Source organism: Talaromyces proteolyticus, assembly GCF_021365285.1.
Source record: "Talaromyces proteolyticus strain PMI_201 chromosome Unknown BGW36scaffold_2, whole genome shotgun sequence".
In the NCBI taxonomy this organism is placed as follows: Eukaryota; Fungi; Ascomycota; class Eurotiomycetes; order Eurotiales; family Trichocomaceae; genus Talaromyces; species Talaromyces proteolyticus.
Genome location: NW_025764278.1, coordinates 1,579,772 through 1,603,327, shown reverse-complemented (window position 1 = coordinate 1,603,327; position 23,556 = coordinate 1,579,772). Strand labels below are relative to the sequence as shown.

At 45.9% G+C, this 23,556-nt stretch overlaps 9 protein-coding genes across 9 annotated transcripts; 3 read left to right on the top strand and 6 right to left on the bottom strand.

Moving 5' to 3' along the window:
• Positions 1-419: 419 nt before the first annotated feature.
• BGW36DRAFT_443975 (uncharacterized protein) lies at positions 420-2,931 on the bottom strand. The gene is made up of 4 exons (XM_046221630.1): positions 2,441-2,931; positions 1,902-2,345; positions 1,529-1,838; positions 420-1,385 (listed from the first exon to the last, which is right to left on the bottom strand). Exons 1-4 carry the CDS (start codon positions 2,703-2,705, stop codon positions 773-775), a joined length of 1,632 nt encoding a protein of 543 aa, XP_046076650.1. The 5' UTR covers positions 2,706-2,931; the 3' UTR covers positions 420-772.
• A 933-nt stretch (positions 2,932-3,864) lies between these two features.
• Positions 3,865-5,282, bottom strand: BGW36DRAFT_89349 (putative CmcJ-like methyltransferase). Its single transcript, XM_046222680.1, has 4 exons — positions 4,804-5,282; positions 4,567-4,742; positions 4,259-4,488; positions 3,865-4,173 (listed from the first exon to the last, which is right to left on the bottom strand). The coding sequence occupies exons 1-4, from the start codon at positions 5,134-5,136 to the stop codon at positions 4,088-4,090; spliced, it is 825 nt and encodes a 274-aa protein (XP_046076649.1). The 5' UTR covers positions 5,137-5,282; the 3' UTR covers positions 3,865-4,087.
• Positions 5,283-10,328: 5,046 nt separating this feature from the next.
• On the bottom strand, positions 10,329-11,071 carry BGW36DRAFT_355045 (uncharacterized protein; the record flags this gene model as incomplete). Its single annotated transcript, XM_046213600.1, has 2 exons — positions 10,329-10,968; positions 11,004-11,071. 2 exons carry the CDS (start codon positions 11,069-11,071, stop codon positions 10,329-10,331), a joined length of 708 nt encoding a protein of 235 aa, XP_046076648.1.
• A 1,008-nt stretch (positions 11,072-12,079) lies between these two features.
• Positions 12,080-13,153, top strand: BGW36DRAFT_286889 (ankyrin repeat-containing domain protein; the record flags this gene model as incomplete). The annotated part of the gene is made up of 1 exon (XM_046210464.1): positions 12,080-13,153. The coding sequence occupies one exon, from the start codon at positions 12,080-12,082 to the stop codon at positions 13,151-13,153; it is 1,074 nt and encodes a 357-aa protein (XP_046076647.1).
• A 677-nt stretch (positions 13,154-13,830) lies between these two features.
• On the top strand, positions 13,831-14,613 carry BGW36DRAFT_355043 (Alpha/beta hydrolase fold-1; the record flags this gene model as incomplete). The annotated part of the gene is made up of 1 exon (XM_046213599.1): positions 13,831-14,613. The coding sequence occupies one exon, from the start codon at positions 13,831-13,833 to the stop codon at positions 14,611-14,613; it is 783 nt and encodes a 260-aa protein (XP_046076646.1).
• A 122-nt stretch (positions 14,614-14,735) lies between these two features.
• BGW36DRAFT_312840 (HotDog domain-containing protein) lies at positions 14,736-15,709 on the bottom strand. Its single transcript, XM_046212511.1, has 2 exons — positions 15,188-15,709; positions 14,736-15,117 (listed from the first exon to the last, which is right to left on the bottom strand). The coding sequence occupies exons 1-2, from the start codon at positions 15,680-15,682 to the stop codon at positions 15,091-15,093; spliced, it is 522 nt and encodes a 173-aa protein (XP_046076645.1). The 5' UTR covers positions 15,683-15,709; the 3' UTR covers positions 14,736-15,090.
• A 959-nt stretch (positions 15,710-16,668) lies between these two features.
• BGW36DRAFT_355041 (methyltransferase family protein) lies at positions 16,669-17,600 on the bottom strand (the record flags this gene model as incomplete). Its single annotated transcript, XM_046213598.1, has 2 exons — positions 16,669-16,962; positions 17,025-17,600. 2 exons carry the CDS (start codon positions 17,598-17,600, stop codon positions 16,669-16,671), a joined length of 870 nt encoding a protein of 289 aa, XP_046076644.1.
• A 1,646-nt stretch (positions 17,601-19,246) lies between these two features.
• BGW36DRAFT_89249 (stress responsive A/B barrel domain-containing protein) lies at positions 19,247-19,924 on the bottom strand. Its single transcript, XM_046222679.1, has 3 exons — positions 19,793-19,924; positions 19,632-19,742; positions 19,247-19,575 (listed from the first exon to the last, which is right to left on the bottom strand). Exons 1-3 carry the CDS (start codon positions 19,859-19,861, stop codon positions 19,417-19,419), a joined length of 339 nt encoding a protein of 112 aa, XP_046076643.1. The 5' UTR covers positions 19,862-19,924; the 3' UTR covers positions 19,247-19,416.
• A 257-nt stretch (positions 19,925-20,181) lies between these two features.
• Positions 20,182-22,119, top strand: BGW36DRAFT_260175 (fungal-specific transcription factor domain-containing protein; the record flags this gene model as incomplete). The annotated part of the gene is made up of 3 exons (XM_046210064.1): positions 20,182-20,312; positions 20,391-21,480; positions 21,571-22,119. Coding segments are annotated over 3 exons (1,770 nt in total), but the record flags the coding sequence as incomplete, so codon positions are not given.
• Between the last annotated feature and the right edge of the window lie 1,437 nt (positions 22,120-23,556).

Here is a 23,556-nt window from a genome sequence, read left to right as displayed (position 1 = left end):
CTGACTCGTCACGGAAGTGAGCAGGTTGATAGGAAGCTGGGCATGCATGAAAATGGGACGGTTTAAATGGAGAAGGGGGTGGTATTGGCGAGTAGTCGACAAACTGGGTAACGTTGCGGGGTACCATGCGTGAGTGGTGCATGAACCGCCACGGACCCTGCATGTTCCCTGCAAGGAACATGTACCCGAAAGTCGCCCCAGGTACGTTTCCTCGTTGAAAAATGTCTCTGATCCTGTTGCCGTGTTCTACCAAAAAATAATTACCATGATAAAAACAAGACAGAGATTCACGTCTATAAGCATATGCTTTTAATCCTTTATAAGCACAGTATTGATATCAGGCGCTTTCCGATGAGAATACCCCTCCAACCCCGCTCCAACAAAACTTTGGTTACAAGGGACCTGAACCAGGAATTCGAACCCAGATTTGAAACTAGCTGGTGCCGGAGGCTACAGTTATAGTCCGTTAAGTCCGAACTTTTATCCGGTGGTCGAGTTGGTTGCAGTTAGCGAAGCGGGTCGAGAATGTCCGAAATACGTTCTGCAGCCCTAAATTACTGGTACAAGGTATATATTCGTAAACTTACAGCACCGGTCTTTTCATTCACCACCCGGTATATCAGTCCCTCCCGTACATATTATTATAGGAGATCCCCTCATTGTGGCATAGTGTCACAGCCCATTCAAATTAACCCTTCCTTTACTCTATATCGTATCCACAGAAGCACCCGCTAATCCCAGAAAGAAGACGTTACCTAAATGTCTGTCCGTCCTATGGCTGCACTCGGGCAGCGAGATAAATTTGCGCGACACCCACTAGGACCTGCAGTACTGCTAATATGATACTCACTCCGCCAATCCACAGTACAGCCCAGAAGGTATACCATTGAAGCGGGTTCCGCCTGTCTCGCCAAAGGTCTCTCACCCTACTGGGCTGTTGCCTCATATTGTAGCGTTGCAATATCAGCAGCCGAGGGCCGAAGACAGGGAAGTCATTGCGGACCGAGTACGTATCAGATTCCTGGAGTTGGCCGTTAATGTCAAGCGCTGAGGAGGGAAAAATAGTGCCTGGAAGAAGGGTGGAAGCTTTATTCAGGCCGGTGAAGCCGAGAAAACGCCAGTGGGAGAGAAGTGGCGTGGTACAGATGGTGACAAGGAAAGGATCATTGTCGTCTGTGATGACACTGCTGATGGTGGAGGAGCGTTGGCTGTATTTTTTTGATGCTTTCGTTGATGACTGGCTGAGCAGCTGCCCGAGGAGCTTGCGGGAGCTGGAGGATTGCCCGAACAACAGGCGATATGACAACAGAATCTCACGGTGTAGCGCAGACTCTTCCTCCGAAGTGTCAGTGTAGCACTGAGAGTGTAGGAGTTTTTGGGTAATGCTAGATTATACGAGATGAGATGTTAGTTGCTTCGTTTAGCGATAGGAATACTTAGGAATACTCGCTATTTTAAAAGACGACATGAGAGATAGAACGGAGTGAGGGAGGAGAACAGAAGGAAGAGGCAATCACCAAATACACACCTTTTGAGAACTTGGACATCGCCGTTGCACAGTACCTTGGTTGCACAGAAAGAAGGAAAGCGGTAGACGGAGAGAACACGAGTCGAGCGGTCGAAAGCGAGGTGCGCGGTCAGCGTATCGACCCATTTCAGCTTGACTCGGCCAATCGTGGAGAGTGATGAATAATTCAGACTTGATTCGTATAGCACGTCATCGCTGCTGCCTCCACTGCTCTGATTACCGCCATTGGCGAGGTAGTCCCCCGGTTTCTGCACATCTGTAGTGTTGCTCTGAAAGTAAAAGAACACTTTGGCGATTGGTCGCCGTAAGTCTGAGGAATAGTAGTATATCCTGCAATTGTTCTCAGCCGCCAGTGAGGAACTCTGCTTCTTACTTGAGTTAGCTGTCTCCAGTGTGGAAGTTACTGCTTCAACGTCCAGGATGGGCTTTATTATTGCTGATGTCCAACATAGCACTGCGAACATCGCGCGCAGGACTTGTAGCTTATCGTATGACTCGATCTCATTTTCTGAGATCTTCGAATTCTCCAAGAGCCGCTTATAGGCCTTGTCCATGCATGATTCCTCGTCACTCAAAGCCTGAAAAGCCCTGATCACGGCAAAACACCAGTGCCAGCAACCTACTGCGGTTAAGGGAGCGGTGCAGCCCAAAATCCTCCAGATGGTCCCAAATTGTGGGTTTAGCAGCTCCTCAAAGCGGCTTTCCAGGTGAGAGCAGAAGACCAAAATTCCTGGCCATTCCAATGCGTGCTTGGCAGGCAACTGGAACAACAACTCGATTGCCTCATTACGGAGATCCGTTTCCTGCTCGTGACTATCTGTCAGAAAAGAAAACTAGTAGCTATTGATGAAATTACCAAAGGATTTGCCAGGTGCGTTGTTGAAGTTCTCAAAGCGAAGCTTTCCTACCCACCCGTACAAAGATTAGTTACAATCGCCCATGATTTCTTAAACGGAGATAAAGTAAACTTAGGAGAGGTTATACGAACGCCGAGTATTTTGGGCCGTCTCAACCAGCCAGGTATCCGCTGCCTGCTAGACCGATTTTTATTTCCCCCACCTCCCAAGACGTCAGTATTATCTTTTGCTTGCCGCTCAAGATCAACATCAACATCGACGGCAATGGCGGTGTCGTCTGTTTGCTGGCTTCGCATGCTGTTACTTGCGGAATTGCTCATTCTCGAGATTCTGTTTTGCTTTTCGCACTTTTCTGTCGTATTTTAACGCGGAATGCTGTACTATTGGAGAGTACTGTTCCAGTTTCGCTCTGGAGATAACTAGGTAAATACTACAGTGTACATGTGGAGAGTACTTATGGTCCACAGGATCGACAAGGCTACATTGGTAAGGCTGCGCCTCAAGCTATTCCAGTTGTAAAACGGCGGCAAATTCTAAGAGCTGAGCATCACATCTCATTTTGTGGTGGCCGTTGAAATTACTTTCTGCGGCGCAGGAGCCTACAGTATAGACTCTAGGTCTCGGTCCTCTCTTGATTATTATTTCGCGCTTCCAAATCACGGCTCTTCTTGTTGGAAACTTCTGAGTCAGGTCTCGATCGTCTCCGATCGAGCCCAAGAGAGCAGGATTATACTGTATGAGCGCGATTTGAAGATGGATGCACATTTGTCCAGGCAGCACTGTGGAGAACAGGCTGAATTGGCTGTGCCGCCTTGTCCTGGTGCTGCGGACCGTGTCCAGAAACGACCCCAGGCGCGTATTGGATACGAGGAAAATAATTGGCCCAACTACCCATGTCGAATGCACGGCGATAACGATGCAATGACCGGTCCCCGGCTGCCATTGGACAGAGCACTGTGATGATCACTTGCCAAGCCTGTGCACGGCGGCTACAGAACTGACGATAGCCATTCATTTGAAGCGGTTGATTGACCCGGGAAGAACTCTCCAATTTTCACTTAAAACGTAGGTTTCATTCGGTCGGACTTTTACGCGTTAGAACAAATTGAATTTAGTGGCAAATTCGATGGATTGACATACAAGCCAGAGTTGCAAAAACCTCATCTATCTAGACGCATTTATATGCGAAATTACACTAATGTTTGTCATCAGGTATAAGATATTGAAAATTGAGAATTGTCGAATTTTGGATGATATTTTGACACTATTAAACGTAATTTTGAACATTTCAAATCCTTGCCCAATTTGCTTAGTGCCAAGCATTCCAACACCTTCATACTATATGTGCAGCTGGGAGCTTCCAGCCTTACATATCCCAGGATGTCTATGTAGCTTCAACGGATGTTTAGGCTATATTCTACCTTGTTTAATTAATTATTTAAGCTTGGATTTTGTCTATTATAATCAGAGCCCGTGCTTGGCATATTTAATATGAATATTTACTCGTTATCTGTTGTGTATAATGACTCCATTTACATAATTTCTGCCTGTGATGACTGTCTACTCCAATCCTCCCAAGGTCCTAGTTGTGCCCAAGGCGGCAAAACAGTCACTTCTTAGAGCTTGTAAATACCCTAGGTGGACAAACCCCAGTTTCTTACTGAACAGATTCTCAAAAATAAATAGAATTCCTGGACCGTCATCAGTAGAATGCCACCAGTCTTACCTCAACACTTTCTCGGAGCGGCCCTTTTGCTTCCGGATTCGAGACGGCAGCATGGAAACCACCTGCAGATGATCTTAGCCGAACAAGCAACGAATAAGATAGATGACATGCGGAATTGATTGATACATATCTGGGTAATTAACTCACGCGCTCGTTTCCCATACGCATCTGAGTTGCGAAACACAATCAAGTCATTGACCCCTTGGTCCTTGAAGTAGTACCATCTATGGGCCTCGTTATGGTGTAGCAGGGAGCCCTCGCCGACGAGATCGCGCCGTATAGCGTCGTTAATGCGGATGTCTTCCTCGGTATCGATGGTGGTGTAATCACAGAGTGCCAGGGGCCAGTCGTCGGTGGGAGTCAGAGGACGCCATACACTGATCAGTCGACCTATTGTTAGCTTTCTAGTCTGGCACGGCTTTGTCTTTCATGCATTGCTAAGGAAACGAACTCACTTGAGCATGTCAAAATCTTTGTCTTTCCAATAGTCGTCTTGTCCCGGGAAGCAGTGCTGGAGAGTTAGAAACCCCCCTTTTTGAGAATAATCACTGTGAGCAGTGCTCGAGGGCTGCTCATATTCGTCTCGATATCCCCTCACTATGGCAGGGAACTCAGGGTCCCTTTTTCTAACCTGAATGAACCCGGTCAAATCAACGAAATCGGAGAAATAGGTCGCTGGCTGTAGTGCTCACCGTGAGATCATAACTCTCGATTCTTGAGTAATGTGGGAAGTGCTTGTGCAATATGGCCTCGATCTGGTACCAGTAGGCGTCCTGAATCTCTCTCTTCTTCGTATAGACGTCATTGCGATCGAGGTGGGTTTCGGCGTGCAGGAGACAGAATCCATGCACGTCTAGCTTCCACTGACTAGGGTTTTGAATCGCAGCCACAGTCATTAGCCGGTCATCAGCTTCATGATTTGTGCGTCGTGCCCCTTCAACATGATCAACTGGGAAATCTGTGCTGAAAGCCTTCTCTGTCTCGAAGATTGGACTCCGGGCTAGATATCTGACGCGAGTCTCCATTAGTCCAGGTAAAGCATCAATAACGCGGCTTGCCAGTTCGCTGATTTGACAGATCACGAATTGAAGAAGCTGTAGCCTTAATAATTCATTATTTGCAAATTAAATAGTAACAGAATGTTCTATAGTGCCGATCCGGTGTTCACGCGGGTAAAGCTGATGTTTCACTCCCGTGGGTTAGCCGGTCTCTGACGAAGATTTACTCACGTCACTAGTCCGGGCGCATTATCGGACTTCGGTGTTTCACAGTATAAAATAAGATGGGCCCTACTTGCAAGGAAGCTGACCCGGAGCCATTACATTATTGGCATGATGCTCACTAGTCCTCCGTTCCCATGAGACTTCCTGCACATACGCATAACGACGTGTCATGCCCCCGCTCCTCTATCACTACACTGCAATATGCAAGAGTTTCTACATGGGTGCAAAGTACATCAAGGGTAATAATGTGCAGTGCCGCACTTCTGAAGAAGGCATGTTGCATACTTAGTGGACAGTCAACAATGCCCGTTTCGATTGGTTGGTTGGCATCCTGGTTGTCACTAGGGCCTATGAGGATATAAGTATCCGCACAATTCCTGCTTGCCCACATACACCCACTCTTTTACTATGAACTAGAGCACATTTTAGAAGAATCTGATCCTCCCTACAACCCAAAGACCATTACACAGAATCAACAGGGCCCAACATGCCATCCGAGACTCAACAGTCAAAGCTTCAGCAGCCGTGGAAACAGTGGCATGCTTCTTTGAAACCGTGGAACCGAAAAGATGTTCGGGAGGGAAACGTTATTCTTGTGAACGCGGATAGTGGACACGGGACTACCGCTATCGACCAGAAGAACGTGGATCTGAAAGCAGACAAGAAAATCCCTGAGATGTATGTGACACCGTAGATATGCTTCAGGACTAACTGACATTGTGCCTTCAAAGTTGAGAAGCACTCAGCCGTCGCTTGCTAAAACAGAGCAGATTGGGGGGGGAGAGGTTGTCACGAAACTAAGGATCTAAGCATGTGTTTACAACGAGAAAGGCCACATGAATTCAGTCCTACCATCATAGTTATTTCTTATTAGTGTTGATTGAGACCAAATCTATATACGATCATTACGAATTAACTTCTGTTTCTTATGCCCGTCTTCTTGCGACCTGTCGTACGGTTTGGGGGCAATTGCGACAGGGTTCGGCTACGCAAAATGCACCGAACACGCCCCGTAAACACGCTCTAAGTGATGCAGGACAACGCACCATCACACTTCTGTCACAAAACTCGAGTCGAGTTCTTCTCGGCATGTACTTCTTAAGAGCGCTGTAGAGTCTACATGCGGGCGGGCACTCATCGTAAGCCCCCGCGGTTTCTTCATGCGAAGGTTAACTACTTTAGGTATCTTATATTTCGATTATTCATAACGGTTAAACCGACCATGCCTTAGTTGCAGCCTCTTTGTAAGTCTTCGAAGCTGCCTGACCAAATAAATGTGGCCACAGCATCACCTGCCCGCTTGCTGGAGCACATTATCAAATCCTACAAATGCACACGCATATAAATCAAGAATCTGCAATGAGGCTTGCAGATTCAATAAGCCCTGGCGAGTCTGTGGATGCAAAATGACCAAACCACGTTTCAGCGACAGCCTATCCTCGGTAATCCTGGATGGTAGACTAGAATGTGGCGAAGGTTGGTTTCCTTTGCGGGCGCAAAAATACTCACGGTATGCCCAAGGCAATTGACTGAATACAAACCAGCTGCATAGTTCGAAATCAAGTTGTACCCTAGCCATGCACTTCACCCTACAGCCCGGAATGCTGCGGGCCGATCCCGTAGTGCTTGCATGATGCATAAAGACTTAACTCATAAGTCGCTTCTGTGTCCGGACATTGTGGATATGGTGTCCACGCTTTAGCCCCGGACAAATAGCCTGCCCCTATTCTGGCCAAGATCTCGCCACGTCACCCCCCATACCGTGATGCTTACTGTGTTACAGTAATTGTCTAGTTTTACACTTACTAGTCATGTCAGGATCACGTTATTTCATTAACACACCATTCGGTTTGTGACCTTTAGAAGTGATCCGAGATTTGGACGAATTTCATTCTACCAGAACAACGCTGAGTATTCACAAGAAGGTGTATAAATACCAGGTCCTTGCGCTTTCATTATAAAATTCTCTTCACTCTCAGATTCGGATTGTTACGAAAAGCTCGGTATACACAAGCAATACTTTGTGCTGAACGCTGACCTGACCGATCCGAAGCCACGACGCGCCGTTTCAAAACCTGCACCAGAAGCCCTCAAGCCGGTTCATTTCCTTTGAATTTTATCGAGTCGATACGACCAACCTACTCCGAGTTACCCGCAAAGCCGATCTCGTCCCAAAGCCAATCTACAAACCGCTGCTATTAGCACGTTATTCGGGCATCGAACGAACAGGATATCATGGGACTTTTACAGAGCATTCTACAATTCGGCTCGTCAGGCTCGGGATAACACGGATGATGGATTATGGATGATGCAATAAAAGTCGAAAGCCGTTCAAGGTCAAGCCACCAAGCTTTCAATGAGTCGGTAGTTTCGGTGTCAAGTGGGCTTTTGAGATTCTCCACGCAAGTCGCTTGACTGTTCACCTTACCTGGCACTTCAAGTTACGTCATTGGCTCATAAAACTAGTCAAACGACCCGGCTTCCTTCACAAAGATCTCGCTTGCGAACCAAAATCCGACGGCGGCTTATGATATTTACGATACAGTCATTCGAATGACGAAGCTCCGTACTGCAAGTCGATCTAAGCAAACTTACTTGAAAGGGCCTCAACTCTTCTAAGTCGAGAAGACCCCTTAAGGAATTTGACAAAAGAGCCTGAGTACGGTGTAGTATTCAAGCAATAAAACAGCAGGAGGAATCTGTGAATTCAACGATGCGGAGATCGTGTCAAGTTGACAATTTGACACGATTTCTGAGACATCCATTCCCGCTCATAAGGAAAGGGAACCTGTTGAAGCTGATCACATCTTTCTTGCGTTCGTGTCAACTCTCTCTGCGACCGGATCCGTACCTACATACGCTATTCGAAAACCTGCCGTCAGGAACTAGGCTGGGGTTGGATATCCGAAATATGCGCGAGAATTAAGTGAAATCTGTAAAAACTGAGTGATAAGGGTGGTAGGTCGTAAGTCATCGTCTCGGACCACAATGTCGCTACGTGAACTGGAATTTAAAAGTCCTCAGTTTGCTCCCACTTGTACCAGTACCAACGATAACAGTGATTATAATTGACTACTACCACTGCGGGCCGGCCCGGCGTCGTACCAAGATACGACACAAGAAATCGCGCGAAGCCCTACTCCAAGGTTGCGCCCACAAACCATGTGGCATTACCAAGCCAGCCTTACACTGATGATTGTTTATTATTACTTTTACTAAAATACTGAACACCCTGGCATTAATATGATACACAATATACACCAAGTCAGCGCCATAAACAGTAAAAATTACAGCTAGCCTAGAAAGTGTTAGTAGCGCGATGGTGGTGGGCCCGGCCACATATGTGCGTTGCCGAAGCTGGGCGGGAATGTTTTCTTTCCGGCTCGTCTAAAAATTACTCCGCGCTGTACACGGCGGACTGCCCTTGCCCTTCTGCTAATCAGAGCAACCCGGAGAACTGTCGTCTACTGCAGGAGTCCGTTTTTGGTATATGGTGCCTCACCCAATATCTGTGATTGGTGATAGGTAGGATCACCTAATATCGAACACCAATAATTTTATTAATCAGTAGCCGCTGCAGGCGGCCTACACCTGCTTAGATTCTCTCTATGCTCATATCACTGTTCTTTGCTTCTGCAGCCAGTTAGTTGCGCATGGGTAGAATTAATTTATAAGCTAAGACTAGCCGATCTTACAATTGAAGATTCTGGTACGCCACGATCAGATCGTAATATATATTTCAGCCAGAATAATCAGTAGGAAGAGGAATATAAAACCATTTGTCATTCTGTGCCGCTGATTGGCTGGTTGCGGGCTACTTTTGATAGTCGAAACATTAAAGCAGCAGGAGAGAGAGCAGATGGAAATAATGTTGAAAATGCCTTCACTCGTCGTCATTTTGACTTCAAATTCACAGGTACTTATATTCTATATGTATAAAATTCGAGGGGTATATTGGCTTAGCGATGTGAGCATTCTACGCACTACACAGTAACGCCGTAGATAACTGAGTGAGCTGCTTGTGATCTGAGGATTCAATCGTCATTGCCTTTATTATCTGGATCATATTAGCACGATAATTGACACCAGGTCTGCCTAACGAGGAAAAGCTCCAACAAGAACCATAGGTATATTCAACACGACGAGTTTCAAACCTCATCCGAGTCGAAAATCAATTAATAGCAGTGAGACTCCGTTGAATCCAGTATATATTTTCACAAAATTTTCAATGTGACTATACCTAATATATGTAAGGTAACTCAAGAACCAACAAAGAGTTGACGGATCATGTCGATAGTGCTCGTACCAACTTTAAGATTCCTTTACCCTAAGTAAGGATTCCACTAGTATATCAAGTGCTTGTACAAGTCTCCATGTCTAGAGTGGCTAAAGTATCAAAAAATCGATGTCATAATCTTGCGCATCAAAAGAAGCCAAGTGGAGAGTAGTATTTCCAAAGGAGTCTACTGCGTTCTACGGGACGTTCCGAACTCGAATGATATGATACTGAACGAAGGAATGCCTGAGTAAGCAGACGCGTGAATTTATTTGTGATATGATGTTGTAATGAAGAAGTAGAAATCATCCCTAAAGTCCCTATCACGGAAATTTCAGAGCAATAAAAAACCTTCGAATATACGAAAAAGAATAGGAAAATGCTAACTCTACTACTTCAGGAGCTGAACTGGCAGGAAAGGGAAATTTCGTGTCGAAAAATTAAGTTTTCAAAGCCGCAAGACGGTTGACGCTTCTTTGGTAGTTAGATGTATATATAGCTTTACTTTGTGTACTTCAGTTACCGAATCTTCTATATAACGAACGGGACCAGATGTCTTTTTGATTCGTTAATTCGAGGTTTTACTGTCCCTCGCGAGCGAAGAGGTTAAACTAAAGCATGTATGTCTAGTAGGCTTCTCGCGGTTAAACTGATATTTCGGCGGCACTGGAAGTCATGTCCTTTCACAAAACATTTTATCTACTCATTCGTCTTCCAGCTAAACCATCATTCTATGCTTCATCCGCTGGTGATCACGAAGTTTGTCAAGACGATAGAATGCTCTGTTTCCCCTGCGGCCACAGTTGTTGACAAGGCAAGGGTATTCGGGGGTGAGATGTTTTTTGTAATGGCGGCGGAGATCACCCGCGCGGGCGAAAGTTGCATCGCAGCCTATGTAATTGCATTTAAGGCGGTTGGTATTGGCGTTAGCTGTGACGATGCCACTGACAGCGGGAGCGAAGAGGTTAGCGGAGGCCGCGACATCAGGCTGATCGTCGGCTCTTCCGAAGCTATTCATTCCATAAGTGGTAGTGGGGTTTGACGCGAAGTTGGGCCAACTAAAGTCGTCCAGCTGAAGGGTGGCATTACTATCCCCGATTGTAGCGTTAGAACTAGGGAAATTGTAACTGTCGAATACCAAAGCTGAAGAATTGAAATCGGCATTGCTGTGATATCCAGAAGTCGGCAGGTTGGCCGAGGTTAAAGGAGGAGCAAGAGTGTTCTGATACTGGAAGTCCTGGTTCCAGATGTGAGGGACGAAGTGACCTCTGATAACGCTTTGGTCCGAGAATTCTAGATTGGACGCATGAGACAATTTGGACGCATGGGACAATTTGGACGCTCTCCTGGGGGCATACCTGCGTTAGCGTGAAAAAAAAAAGTATTTTCTTACGCGGTGTCGGATGGCGACGTGCGCCCTTCTGGTTGGCTCAAACGATTGTTATCACTGTTGAATGACATAATGTAGGGCGACGAATTAGCAGAGATGAATACGGTCGAAAGCAGGTGTAAGTGGGGGTATTCTTTTAGGTACAAGGAAATCTTTAGAAGGGAGAGAGAGGAACCTAAATACCCCAGAGCATGCAGCCTGGTCTGTGCCTTTTACCTTTGAAGGGCGACCAGCAGGATTGTCGGTTGCCTCGTCCGTCACCCCACCTTTCGCCCTTCGCCCTTCGCCCCTCGCCCCTCGCCCTTGGTTATGATTTGTTCATGACGGTAATATAGGTCCGATAGTGCTGCTCTTGCTTAGGAGCCAACTAACAACAAATCCACCTTTTGAACATCACCATCATCGATATAATGCAGAACTCAAATGTTTGTTTCTCGTAGATGTCTTCATTATCTCCTCGGTTCGACATATATCTGCTCAGGTAACTTTGCACTGCTTAACGCTCACCAAGTTGTCACGAACTTTCCATCTTATTTTGTGATATTCATTGCAACGATGAACTTCAGCTGTGAATCCTGCCATAAGGTTTTCATTAGACGAGGAGAGTACAAGTAAATCTCCTTGCTCCTATTGAAAATACTCCTCATGCTGAAGAGTTTCTATGAAGCCGACATCGCAAAACCCATTCTCGACCATACCGCTGCGATAAGTGTGATAAAGGGTTTGGACTGAGAAATGATCTAGATCGCCATACAGCTAAACACGGGAGTGTTAGCGCGAAATTTTACTGCAAATGGCCGAGCTGCACTTTCAACGGAACTTCGCGGAGAGACCATCTGCTGAGGCACATGCGCAAAGCTCACCAAGCGGGAAAAATCGAGGAACGACAAGCGCTACAAGATGAAGCTCAAATATTCTACAAGGAGTCATTGAAGCAGCATAAGAGGACTATGGGAAATCTAGACCTAATATTAGCTGCATATAATGGGAACAGCTCAGTGGTATCGTTGTTGCTGGATGAGGGAGCCAACATCGCAATCAAATCTGACACTGGAAAAACAGTTCTCCACGCGGCGGCAATGAATGGAAATGAGGAAGTAGTACGGTTGCTCTTAAATGCAGGGGCTGACAGCAAGGTAAAAGATAATAATGGAAACCTGGCCCTCCACGACGCGGTGCTTTCTGGGCAAGAGGCAGTAGTACGATTACTACTGGAGAATGGAGCGGACGTCAATATGGGAAATAATGTGGGACAAACAGCATTACAACTTGCAGCCAAAAATGGGCATGAAGCGGTGGCGAGGTTGCTTTTGGAGAAGGGAGCAGATACCAACGCGACGGACTCGTCTAGACATACGGCTCTACATAGTGCGGCCAAGAATGGGCATGAGGTGGTGGTACGGCTGCTGCTGGAGAAGGAGTCCAGCGTGCGCTGGGATGAAGGGACGGCACTGTATTGTGCGGCCAAAAATGGGCACGAGGCGGTGGTGCGGCTGCTGCTAGAGAAGGGAGCCGATGTCAACGCTCGGAAAATGTGCATGTGGAACAAGGTGACGGCATTATATAGTGCGGCTGAGAACGGACACGAAGCGGTAGTGCGGCTGTTACTGAAGAAGGGAGCTGATGTCAACGCTTGGAACAAGGCGACTGAGAAGACGGCATTATATAGTGCGGCTGAGAACGGACACGAAGCGGTAGTGCGGCTGTTACTGAAGAAGGGAGCAGACGTTGAAGTGAAGGATTTTTGGGAGGAAAAGACGGCGCTATACAAGGCGGCTGAGAACGGACACGAAGCGGTATTGCGGCTGTTACTGGAGAAGGGAGCAGACGTTCAAGCGAAGGATCGGCAGGGAAGGACAGCGCTACACTGGGCGGCTGAGAACGGACACGAAGCGGTATTGCGGCTGTTACTGGAGAAGGGAGCAGACGTTCAAGTGAAGGATTCTTGGGAGGGAAGGACGGCGCTATACCGGGCGGCTGAGAACGGACACGAGGCGGTAGTGCAGATTTTATTAGAGTCCGGGCCCGACGACTACGCAGCCGCCAGAGATAGATTGATAGCGCTGTACCGGGCGGCCGAGAAAGGGCATGACGCTGTGGTGCAACTCATGAAAATTGTTGGCGTATGTGGTCTTCCATTCTACTCTATGTAAGGTACGATCCAGGGAACGGCTAGGGGAATATAATATGCTAGGAGCACGACCAAGATTACCCAGGGTGGGAATATACAGTGAACTTTTGTTCCATGGGTCGATCGGCCGAGGCTGTGAGGTTTCATAACTGAAAGGGCTATCCGTCATAGCCCGAAAGATGAATAGATCGTCGTATTATGAAGCTCAATTGCATTTATTGTTGAGTTTGCTAACTATGACTTCGCTCTTTTAAAGTTCATCCGAACTAAAATTTCTCTAGGGTCAATTGATTGGCCTATCAACAATTATCAATGTTGGACTAGTGCGGAACCAACAACACAACACACGAACGAAAGACGATTGGAGAAAGATCACCGCCCCCAAAATGGTGTCCGATCAACGAGTCGGTGGCGCAGGCTAGTAGTAGCAAATAGAGATTTGAACTTGCATTAGCTCTTTTACTGCTTATATAGAGAGATCTCTAGGCTTGACCTTGCTTACAAGAACACTGCTCAATTGATTACTTGAATTTACTTCCAGCAGTGACACACTGCGATCGGTAAAATAAGCACTGAGCATTCGTCCACACAGTGATTGGGTTGCCTGCTCAATTCTAAACTGCAAGACTTATAGAAGTCAAGATTTCCGACGAGAATTAGAGCTGTCGATTGCCACGACGTTCTTATTATATTCTAAACATGGAGGGCACGATGAAACCCACTGCAATTCTCATTGTTCACGGTGCCTACTTTCTTCCAGCTGCGTGGACACCATTCATGGACGATCTTATACAGGCCGGCTTCACAGTGCGCTGCCCACGTTTACCGACATGCGGCGATGAGCGGCCGCCAAAGGCTCTTTTGGAAGACGACGTGAAAGTTGTACGACAGGCGGCAACGGAGCTGATTGAGCAAGGGCATAAAATTTTGGTTCTGGCACACTCGTACGGAGGAGTTGTGACTACAGAAGCCATCAATCCATCATTTTACGCAGAGGGAACTACTCATCCCAACTCTGCCGGAGTCGTTTCACTTGCGTACCTCGCCGCCTTTCTGGTACAACCAGGTGATACTGTGGTTGGGGCGATGAGCAAGCATATTCCATCCGGAGAGGTTGATTTGGAGATCAACGATGATGGAACTGCGTTTGCTAAAAATGCGCCTACATCGTTTTATAACGACATCGAGTCTGCGCGTGCAGAAGAGCTGGCGCAAAATAACGTAACGCATAATTCGGGCGCTGTCCTTACTCTTACCATTCGATCGGCACCTTGGAAAAGTCTTCCAACTACGTACATCCATTGCATGCGAGACAAAGCGTTGGTGTTTCCATTGCAGCAGATCTTAGTAGAGGAGGCTCTCGCGACAAGTCGATCGGCGACGTTTGACAGAGCTTTCATTGACTCGGGGCACTGTCCATTCATTAGTAGACCAAACGAGTTGTTGCAGATTATCAAGAAAATTGCGGGGGGTTGTAATTGATAAACCCATTTTGATATATGTGATCTTTAGAATTAATTAGTTGACGTGATAGATTATCTATAGGTTCAACTTCTTTCTTAGTTAATGTTATATTTTACATATGGGCTACTTAATATGCATAGGACAGTTTTCATGTTGTTTCTATGGAACCAAATTTGAAATGAGTAATTGACTGGGCAATATCATTGGCCATTTTAAAGAGCTTAATCTTGTCACCCAAAAGGCCAATTCGAAAGCTTTCGAAAGTAACAATCGCCTAGAGAATCATTGGGCGACTAATAATCGTTGAACGTTATGCAGGACAGCAAAGGAATTTTTGAGGTTCTCTTCGGAATTTTCTCAAACCTTTGTAATCCAGGTCTAAAGTCCAGGATATGGAGTGGAGAGGCAGACTTTCCTCGAATGAACTCGCTGGATAAGGTAGATGCAGACATCGCGACCCATTTGGAGCTGTTCTATTTGATACCATACTTTGCATCATTTTGGATACAAAGCCACCATCGACTGAATTCCAAACGTTAATGCTTCTTCTAAACAGAGTACGCGGGTTTACAGCATTGGATAGGTATTTTACCTGTGTTGACTTGGGCTCAACAAACAGCGCGCTGGCCTCCGCAACCAATTCACCTTCTTCCTCCTCTATACCCACACCCTCATGAGTAGCAACAGCACGCTTGATCATTTCCTCGGGTCTAAATGATTTCAAAGACCGCATCTGGCCAACCATCCTCATCTTCCGGCCCTCAGTCTCGACTACCTCGGCACGGTATACATACAGACGATCCGGAATCGATGGCTTGCGAAAATCTATCTTCAGATTCGCCGTCATACCCACTCCACTGTCAAATGCGATGGAGGCGCAACGGGCGAAAACATCATCAAATAGTAAAGACAACAGGCCGCCATGTACAAACCCAGGGTGGCCGCATAGTTGACTGCCAATATAGCAAGCTGAAATCACTCGACAGATGGGCCGAGACTGAATAAAAAATACTGGGTCTACAGGGATTTTGTTCGCGCCAAATAATGAGCCACTAACCAGATGCAAGGATATGGCGGCTGGATGCATGGCTTGGTACGGGAGGGATTCTTGGTAGGCTGGAGGGTCCTCTGTATTGGAGGGTCCCCTAGGAGAAATAGAGCGTAAGTATCGAATCAGGGGTAGGGATGATATCATCTCATTCACTATCCGCTGTTTTTGATAATCGTCGTGAGACTCCGGACCATTGGGCGCAGCTGAATGTATTGATGTTCCCGTTGACATCTGTCTTGGTCTGATTCGGTAGCCATACACTCTAGACGGTAGGCCGATAGAGGATAATTTCTGCGTAGTAGAAAACGTTCTTCTCTGCGCAGCGGAAAATATTCTTCTTCCTAGATTCCCCTGCATTGGTGCTGACAGAATTGTTGATACAAAAAGACAAGTTAATCAGATCGCCTGGAATCATATGGGAGACCTTTAAACAGGATAATGAGTGTGACTCTACAAAATAAACGACGGTTAATAATGCACAGATTCTCTAATAGGGGTTTCTATGGGGAGTCGGAGTCATACGAAGTTGGGCCTCTTTGCACGTTGGTGAGATTAAATAAACAGCTTTGAGAATCGCACCTCGGTCTTCGGCACGACGGACTGGTTATGGTCGGTTATTGAAGGGAGCTCCATATCACTTACTAATAACCCATAGTTTGTCACATATTGGAGACTTTGCATATGTACATAAATTTATATCTATTATTTATATGAAAATTACATATAAATATGATAGTTGACACTTCAAGGCCCCTATTTAGTTTAACTAATTTGCTTGATTTATTATCATGTAGTTTACATGTATTGTCGATCCATAGTCTAACCCTAATATCGCACTCCGACAAAAATCTATGAAATTATCTGAGGATTGCAGTACTCTTAAATTGTCTTCCTGTAGGATACGCGGTGAGGAATCCTATCTCAAAATTCGATATCTCCTGCAAGGATGAGTTGTTTGGCGGCAAAATCACGTCTTACCAATTGACATGGATACAACATTTAACCTCCATGTTTAGACCAAGCTACTTCCGACCAACCCCAAGCACCGCAACACCCTTGCACACATTTCCGTGTTCCTCCACAATTTTGATATACTCCTCACAGCACCGATCCAGCTCGACCTCGCTCAGTTGCTTCAAGGCTGGCTGAAGCCCGGGATTAGCACTCCTCACCATGTTATTGGCATGCTTGACAGGGTCCTCTAGTTTCCAGTCAAATTCGACGTATTCGCTGTGCACGCTGTGGAATCCGGCGGCTTCGAGCTCGCCCTTGACGCCTTCTGTGTTTGTCCATTGCTCGAGCATGATACCTTTGGTCTATAAAGACTAATTAGTTTTACATTTCCGGAATATGAAGACTGAGGATATTTTAGACATACGAAGTCGAAGTCCAAGTCGGGTTTTGCTCGCTTCGCCGCTAAAATGACAAACGTCGTCCACTCTATTGTCATCGTCCAGCTGGTGCACGCAAACACTCCCCCCTCTTTCAATACTCGATGCGCTTCTAGCAACCCCTTCCTTGGATCGGGGATCATAAAATAAACCAAACTCCCTATGACATGTGACAAGCTATTTGATTGCACGTCCGACAAATCCTGAGCATTCATGACCTGCGTTTCGAGCCGTGCCCAGCAATTACCCACATCCTGACCAGCTGCAATGGTATCTTCTTTTCTGATCCGAGTCGCATCGACCATGCCCTTGGAATAGTCACTCGCAATAAGCCTGGCACTGGGCGAAATCTTATTTCCATAGCCATTGATCAGCAGGGTTTCCACAGTGCCGGGACCGCAGCCGACGTCGAGTATGGCGGTTGCAGAAGAGAAACTGGACACAGCGTCCATCTTAGCGAGCATCCGATTGCAGGGGTATATGAGGGGTCCTTGGATGGGCGTTTTGGAGTATTCAGATGAGGTTTTGTCCCATTCTGAGGACTGGATCTTGTTTAACGCCATAGTGAATCGATAAGCGGGTTGGATACGTCGAGTTGAAAATAAGGATAGGTGTGTAGGTAAAAAAATTTTAAATGTTGCTGTTCTCATAACTTTTTATTTCAGGATGATTACCTGGTTTAAATGTTGATTGCAAACGTCGAAAATGTGAACGGAGACTTTGCGGAGACTTTCCCGATCCTTTATTGATTCCACATTGGGGCATTCGATCTGCTCGCAAATCAGAGCGTGCAAAACTCGTATGGCTCTTACGCTTCTTCATACTAGTCTTAATTTATTTGCTCATATATGCTCGACCTCGTTATACACCAGCTCCCATTTAGGGAACATGTGTTGCAACCTTACATACTGGTTTGTAGGGTTACGGGTATCCTCGTGAGGCCCTTGGTTGGCGTTATGGATCAACCAACATTTTATTTGGCGGTGATTCTGCCAAAATATTTGCAACATTGCAGTGTATACATGTAGTTAAAAAGGTGTGAGAAATAAATGGTATCTGATCAATTGATTTCATAGAAGTGAGTATGTGCTATGCATGTATACATATGTGTAGTGCCTCAGGTATCAATCAGATCACGTGAAAAGTAGCATTTGCGCCAATATTATTATTTGAGGGGCTTACATGCCCTTTTACCCCGATCGCTTGAGTCGATAGTCGACGTTGGTGACCGATCGTTCGAGTAGTACAATTTACCCACAGCAAGGAAGGCGTGCGAGTACGCTAAGCTTCTCTCCCTAGTATCCGCAATGGTCCAAAAAAAAAAAAAAGAATGGTGAAGTTCTAGCCTCAGCCCGGATTTGGGGGCTCTTCTTCCCAGGGACGTTTCCAACGCCTACAGCGATCTAGTAATCAACGATACTACAGATGGAAAAATTCTGAATGGGCGAGACTGCGCTGCCAAGCTGGAAGATGTTTCAAGCAAAGCAACTGCTGCCTGGATCTTCACTCCTGAGTGGGTTGCTTTTCTTCTTTTCAGTAGTGCTTAGTCTAGGTAGGATGAATTTATGGTCTGATTCACTTGTTAGTAGTATTAGTAGTTCTCTGGATAATGCTATTACCATATATCCATTATCCACTGAGTTCTCCAAGCAGAGCTGATACCCGGCGCCTACATCAATCTAATACTTATCTGGGTTGTATGTTCCGTGAGGTCCTACGGTCAATGAAGAGTTTGTACTCATAATTATCGACGTAGTTGCTTTTAAATAAAGAGTATTCTCCCCCGGCTTTTTTCTTCGATCTTCAATCTGCTCCCGCTCACTGACTAACCCCCAGTACGTACGCACATACTGGAACGGCCGGAGTAGGCCTTCTCTTCTCCCCGACTCAACCCTGACTTGAGAGAGACCGGCTTTTTTCGACCTACGTTCTTCCTTCTAATAAGGGGACCGTTCGATACAATACCCTTTTTCTCCCTGGAGGTAGAGCCCGTTGCGTTCGATACTATCCAATTGCTAGCAATTCAAAAAAGAAAATACATACCCGCAGATATCTTTTCAACTAACTTCGAACTCAGTTACGCCTCAACTCTAAATTCTCCTTCAACGACCAACCTCCCAAAATCACCGAACCAATTCAGTCGCTCTTTCCCAAAACGGAAATATCTAGTCTATACAACCCAACGCGCTAACGTGGTTCACACTCCTCATACCACACAATTTTTTTCTTTTGACAAAATACTCTTATGAAATAAGATAGAGAGAAAATGTGCCGCTTCTCTCTCAACCTCCACATTTGGTGTTATTACCAAGAAATCTAACTCATCGAATCTTGTTACTCCGGTAGCGTCTTATCAAGCGGGGTTCCATTTTGAAAAGTCTAAAAGATACCTGGTACAAAATCCATGACCATTACCATGTCCTCCACCTTACCTGTGATATAGGTACCAAATGCCATATGTGCTGGATCATGCTTTATATAGTAATCTCGATCTTCAAACGAGCTAAATTCAAAAACAAAGCAGTGGGAGTATCCGCGCTATTTGATCTGAATTAACTTGAAATTCTTTTCCTTTTTTTTTTTAAAGATCGTACCTGAAGTCCTTCCGGGCTATTATCTTTTCCGCCCATAGTGGACACAATATATGGTTGATTTGTGGTTGGATGAATGCAAGCATCTTTGAGTCCTATGAAGTGCTGACAGACCTAAAAAATTGAGCATGGTCCGCGGCAGGAAATAATTTCCAGTAACTTACATCGCGGATGGTATCTTCTTCAACCTCCGGGAAAAACTTGAAGTGGACAAGGTGTAGAATTTTAGGCATGTCAGGATGCTGTGTCGATAAGCAACTTAACCAGTACACATGGATGGTATATTGCTAAATAAGGCTTACGTATGCATTGACCTGTTATCTTTTGCGCTGGCGAAGATCCAATTAGATTCAGGGCTAGGACCATCCACGGATGCGATGATCCGTACACGTGATTCGGTACACGCCCTCCCTCCGCCAACATAGCCAGCTCTAAAACTCGCGTGTTCAACGAGTCACGAAAAATCAATTGAAAGTGAAAGCCGGCTATGAATGAACTCAGAAGGCCGGTTGCTGCGCCTTCCATCATCGGTAGTACCAATCGTGTCAAGAATGCATGTACCGAGTGTAAGCGTCGCAAGGTCAAATGTGACGGCACGGAACCCTGCTTCTATTGCAGATGGTATAAGCATCCCGAACGTTGTGCATACCCACAACCCGCGCCAAGACCCTCATTAACGCGCAAGTATGCTCCTCAGTGTTCTGGAACAATAGGTAAAGGTGTCTAGATTGTGATTTGGTTACTAATGTCCAACCCCTGCAGGTCCCTAGACACGCTTCGGTCAAGACTAGCAAACAGTACCGATGTCCTCAAACGTCTGTTTCCGACCTCCACATTGGATGACCTGGTTCCTCTATCTCGGGAAGCACTTTTGGCCCTCTTGGATAATGACCAATCTGGAAATCACTCTCCCACAGCAACACCAACAGCAGCAGTAGCAGCACCAGCAAGTAGCACTGACATTAACATATCTCAGTCACCAGAAGGTTCACGTGGATCTCGTGATTTTGAGTATAACGAATCTATTGAGAATTTGGAAGAAACAGAAGCAGTCGCAGACGATGTTAATGCTCTGTTCCTTAAACCAGACCGCACATCATCGTATGTCGGGGCCTCCTCTGCCACAGCAGGGCTTCGGACCTTGTTAAAGATTGCCCCGGACCTGAGATTCATCAAGCCGAAGCTACCTCACCGAGCCAACTCCCAAGAGTCCAATAATAATCTCCGTGCCGATCCGTCTCAGGTCATTGAACGCAGCGGTGAGTCAAGGGCCCCACGCGATCTTCGAAGTCTAGTAGATGCCTACTTCTGGCATGTTCATTCTTCAACCCCAATCCTCGATGAATTTCAATTTAGAACTACCTTTGAGTCCAGAGAACGGAAAGATCCAACATGGTTTGCCCTGCTGCACATGGTGTGCGCCTTGGGTACGATTGCTCACACTACTTCTGACTCTAATGAGGATATCTATCACTACAAGATTGCCAAATCGTATCTGAGCCTTGACAGTTTTGGCAGTGGACACATAGATACCTTGCAGGCTCTCATCTTGATGGCTGGATGGTATTTACATTATCGTAATCGTCCAAACATGGCATCGGCCCTCATGGGGGCCGTCTTCAGAATGGCTCATGCACTGGGCCTTCACAAGGAGCTTCCCGGGAACGAGACTGCTCGGGATAAACATCAAAGAGAGCTACGACGTAGAATTTGGTGGAGTTTGGTAGTTCTTGATACAGGCGAAGGCACAACACTAGGTCGGGTCTCAAAGACAGAACTCTTCAACTCGGAGGTAAAATTACCGAGAAACATTAATGATCATGTACGTGGCCTTCCTCGAATTGCATGTAGTGTATCGTAATATCTTAATTAGTATGATACGCAGACCGGGGAAATCATTACTGGACCAACTGTATACTCCATGCTACTTGCCGATATCGAGTTCTCCCGCCAAGCCAGCAAGATCCAAGAGCGGCTCATCTCCTCTCCGTGCCTGGAGTTTAACGAAACCCTAGCACTTGATGCTCATCTGGTGTATTGGTTTGAAAGCATACCTTTCCTGAATAACCCCGAGCTGCTTCCGGAGTGCCTGCAGCAACCAAGATTGTCTACGAAATGGAAGTACCAGAATTTGCGCATTATTCTCCACCGCCCTACTTTGATGGAAGCAACTCTGCGTCACATACCATTTCAGGAGCTTCAGGGTGAGCAAAAGGTTTGTGTCAGGAAGTGTCAATCGCTTGCCGGTAAAGCCATTGAAAATATCGCTTCGGAATGGACGCAGAATCAATATTCAGGTTGGCCAGCGGTCTGGTTTCTGTTTCAAGCCTGCACGATCCCACTCCTGAGTCTTTATGGGTTCAATGATGATCTGGAAAACACTGAAGGCTGGAAGAAGCAAGTCGAGAGAGCGATTAAACTTTTTGAGGAAATGAAACCATGGAGCATTGCTGCACATCAAACTCATGTGTTTGTATCTCTGCTGTATGAGGCATATCACCAAAGTCAAGGGGCGCCATCTAATCCTAACTTTGTCGAGAACACGCCAACTCTTTTTCCGACCATGGAATCCTCCATGAATGCTATCGTTGCTGCTACTGGACGAGAGCTCCAGCATCAGCAACAACAATATCAGCAACAGCAACAGCAACAACAATTGCAAAACATGATGATGATGGAATGGCCGTCTTGGGAAGGGCTCGCCACCTATCCTGACTTGATGCCTTCAGTACCTATATTTCCTGACCTGAATTTCCCAGACCTAGGGCCAGTCATGAGTTCTTGGGACTTTCCGACAGAGGCGGAAGCCGGTGGAGAGACACTTGACGTGTCTTTGCGACATAGTATCCAACATGACAGCCGGGTATCCAGGAGAGGGGATGGATTAGATGGGAACTCCCCCGAAGGCGTCCTTGCTAAACCTCTTCAGACACTTGCCCTTGAGACTTTGAAGACATGCTAGTATATGCATGCATGGGCTGGGGGAAGAGCCAACAGCTGAAATTAAGGTCGTGTAACGAAGCACGATTTGAGACGGCGATTCTTGTGTTAGTAATGCGTGTATTCTAACTTCGTTGACATTGATATATGTATAATCCAAATGTACTGAAAATAATTAATTAATTTTTTGCCTATAGTAGCTGTCTTAAAAGAATTGATTTTATCAACTGAGTGGAATTTTCTATATCTAGATGTTAAAGATATTGCACGAAAGCCTTTAAAATGGCCAGCCTACTGCAGAGCTCAAGATTCCCCGATTAATTGATGATGGTTATTATCATTATATGGGAGGTGTTGATATTGTAAATCAATTGCGTGCAGTCTGTGAGACATATCGTAAGGCCTGGCGTTCACGGTGGCCATTATCTTATTGGTGTGTTGACATAGTATTGGTCAATGCTTATCGTATTAGTTATATACTACGTGAGGAATGGTAATTGCCTTCAATGAGTCATTCTGAATTCCGAGAGGCTTTATAAAGGTGCTTTTTACACAAGGACGTCAAGATCGTATCCCTCAGCCTCAGCCTGGTCAACACAAGTAACCAGGCAAGATAAATGGGAAAAAAAGTCGCTGAGAAATCCCGGTCAAAACACACTCAGATTATTTGTCAGACGCCGGATTCCGCTGTGTAAACCAGGGTTGAGAGATTGTTAGAAGGCATTTCATTCGCAGAAAACTTCTCTTGTTGAACGAAGTGTAAATATTTGATTTGTTCTTTCTCATACTAAGAATATTGTGCGTGCACTGTGTAGCAATAAGTTGACCCACCGGCAATTACTGGGCAATAAACACTAGGGGTTAGGGTAACCAGTCTGTAAGTGCTTGAGGGTTAGCAAGCTGTCATTTTATTATCAGTAGGAATTGTGAGATCAGATTCTGTGTTTAAGACTACTGCATAAGATAATGAAATAAATGGCTATATATT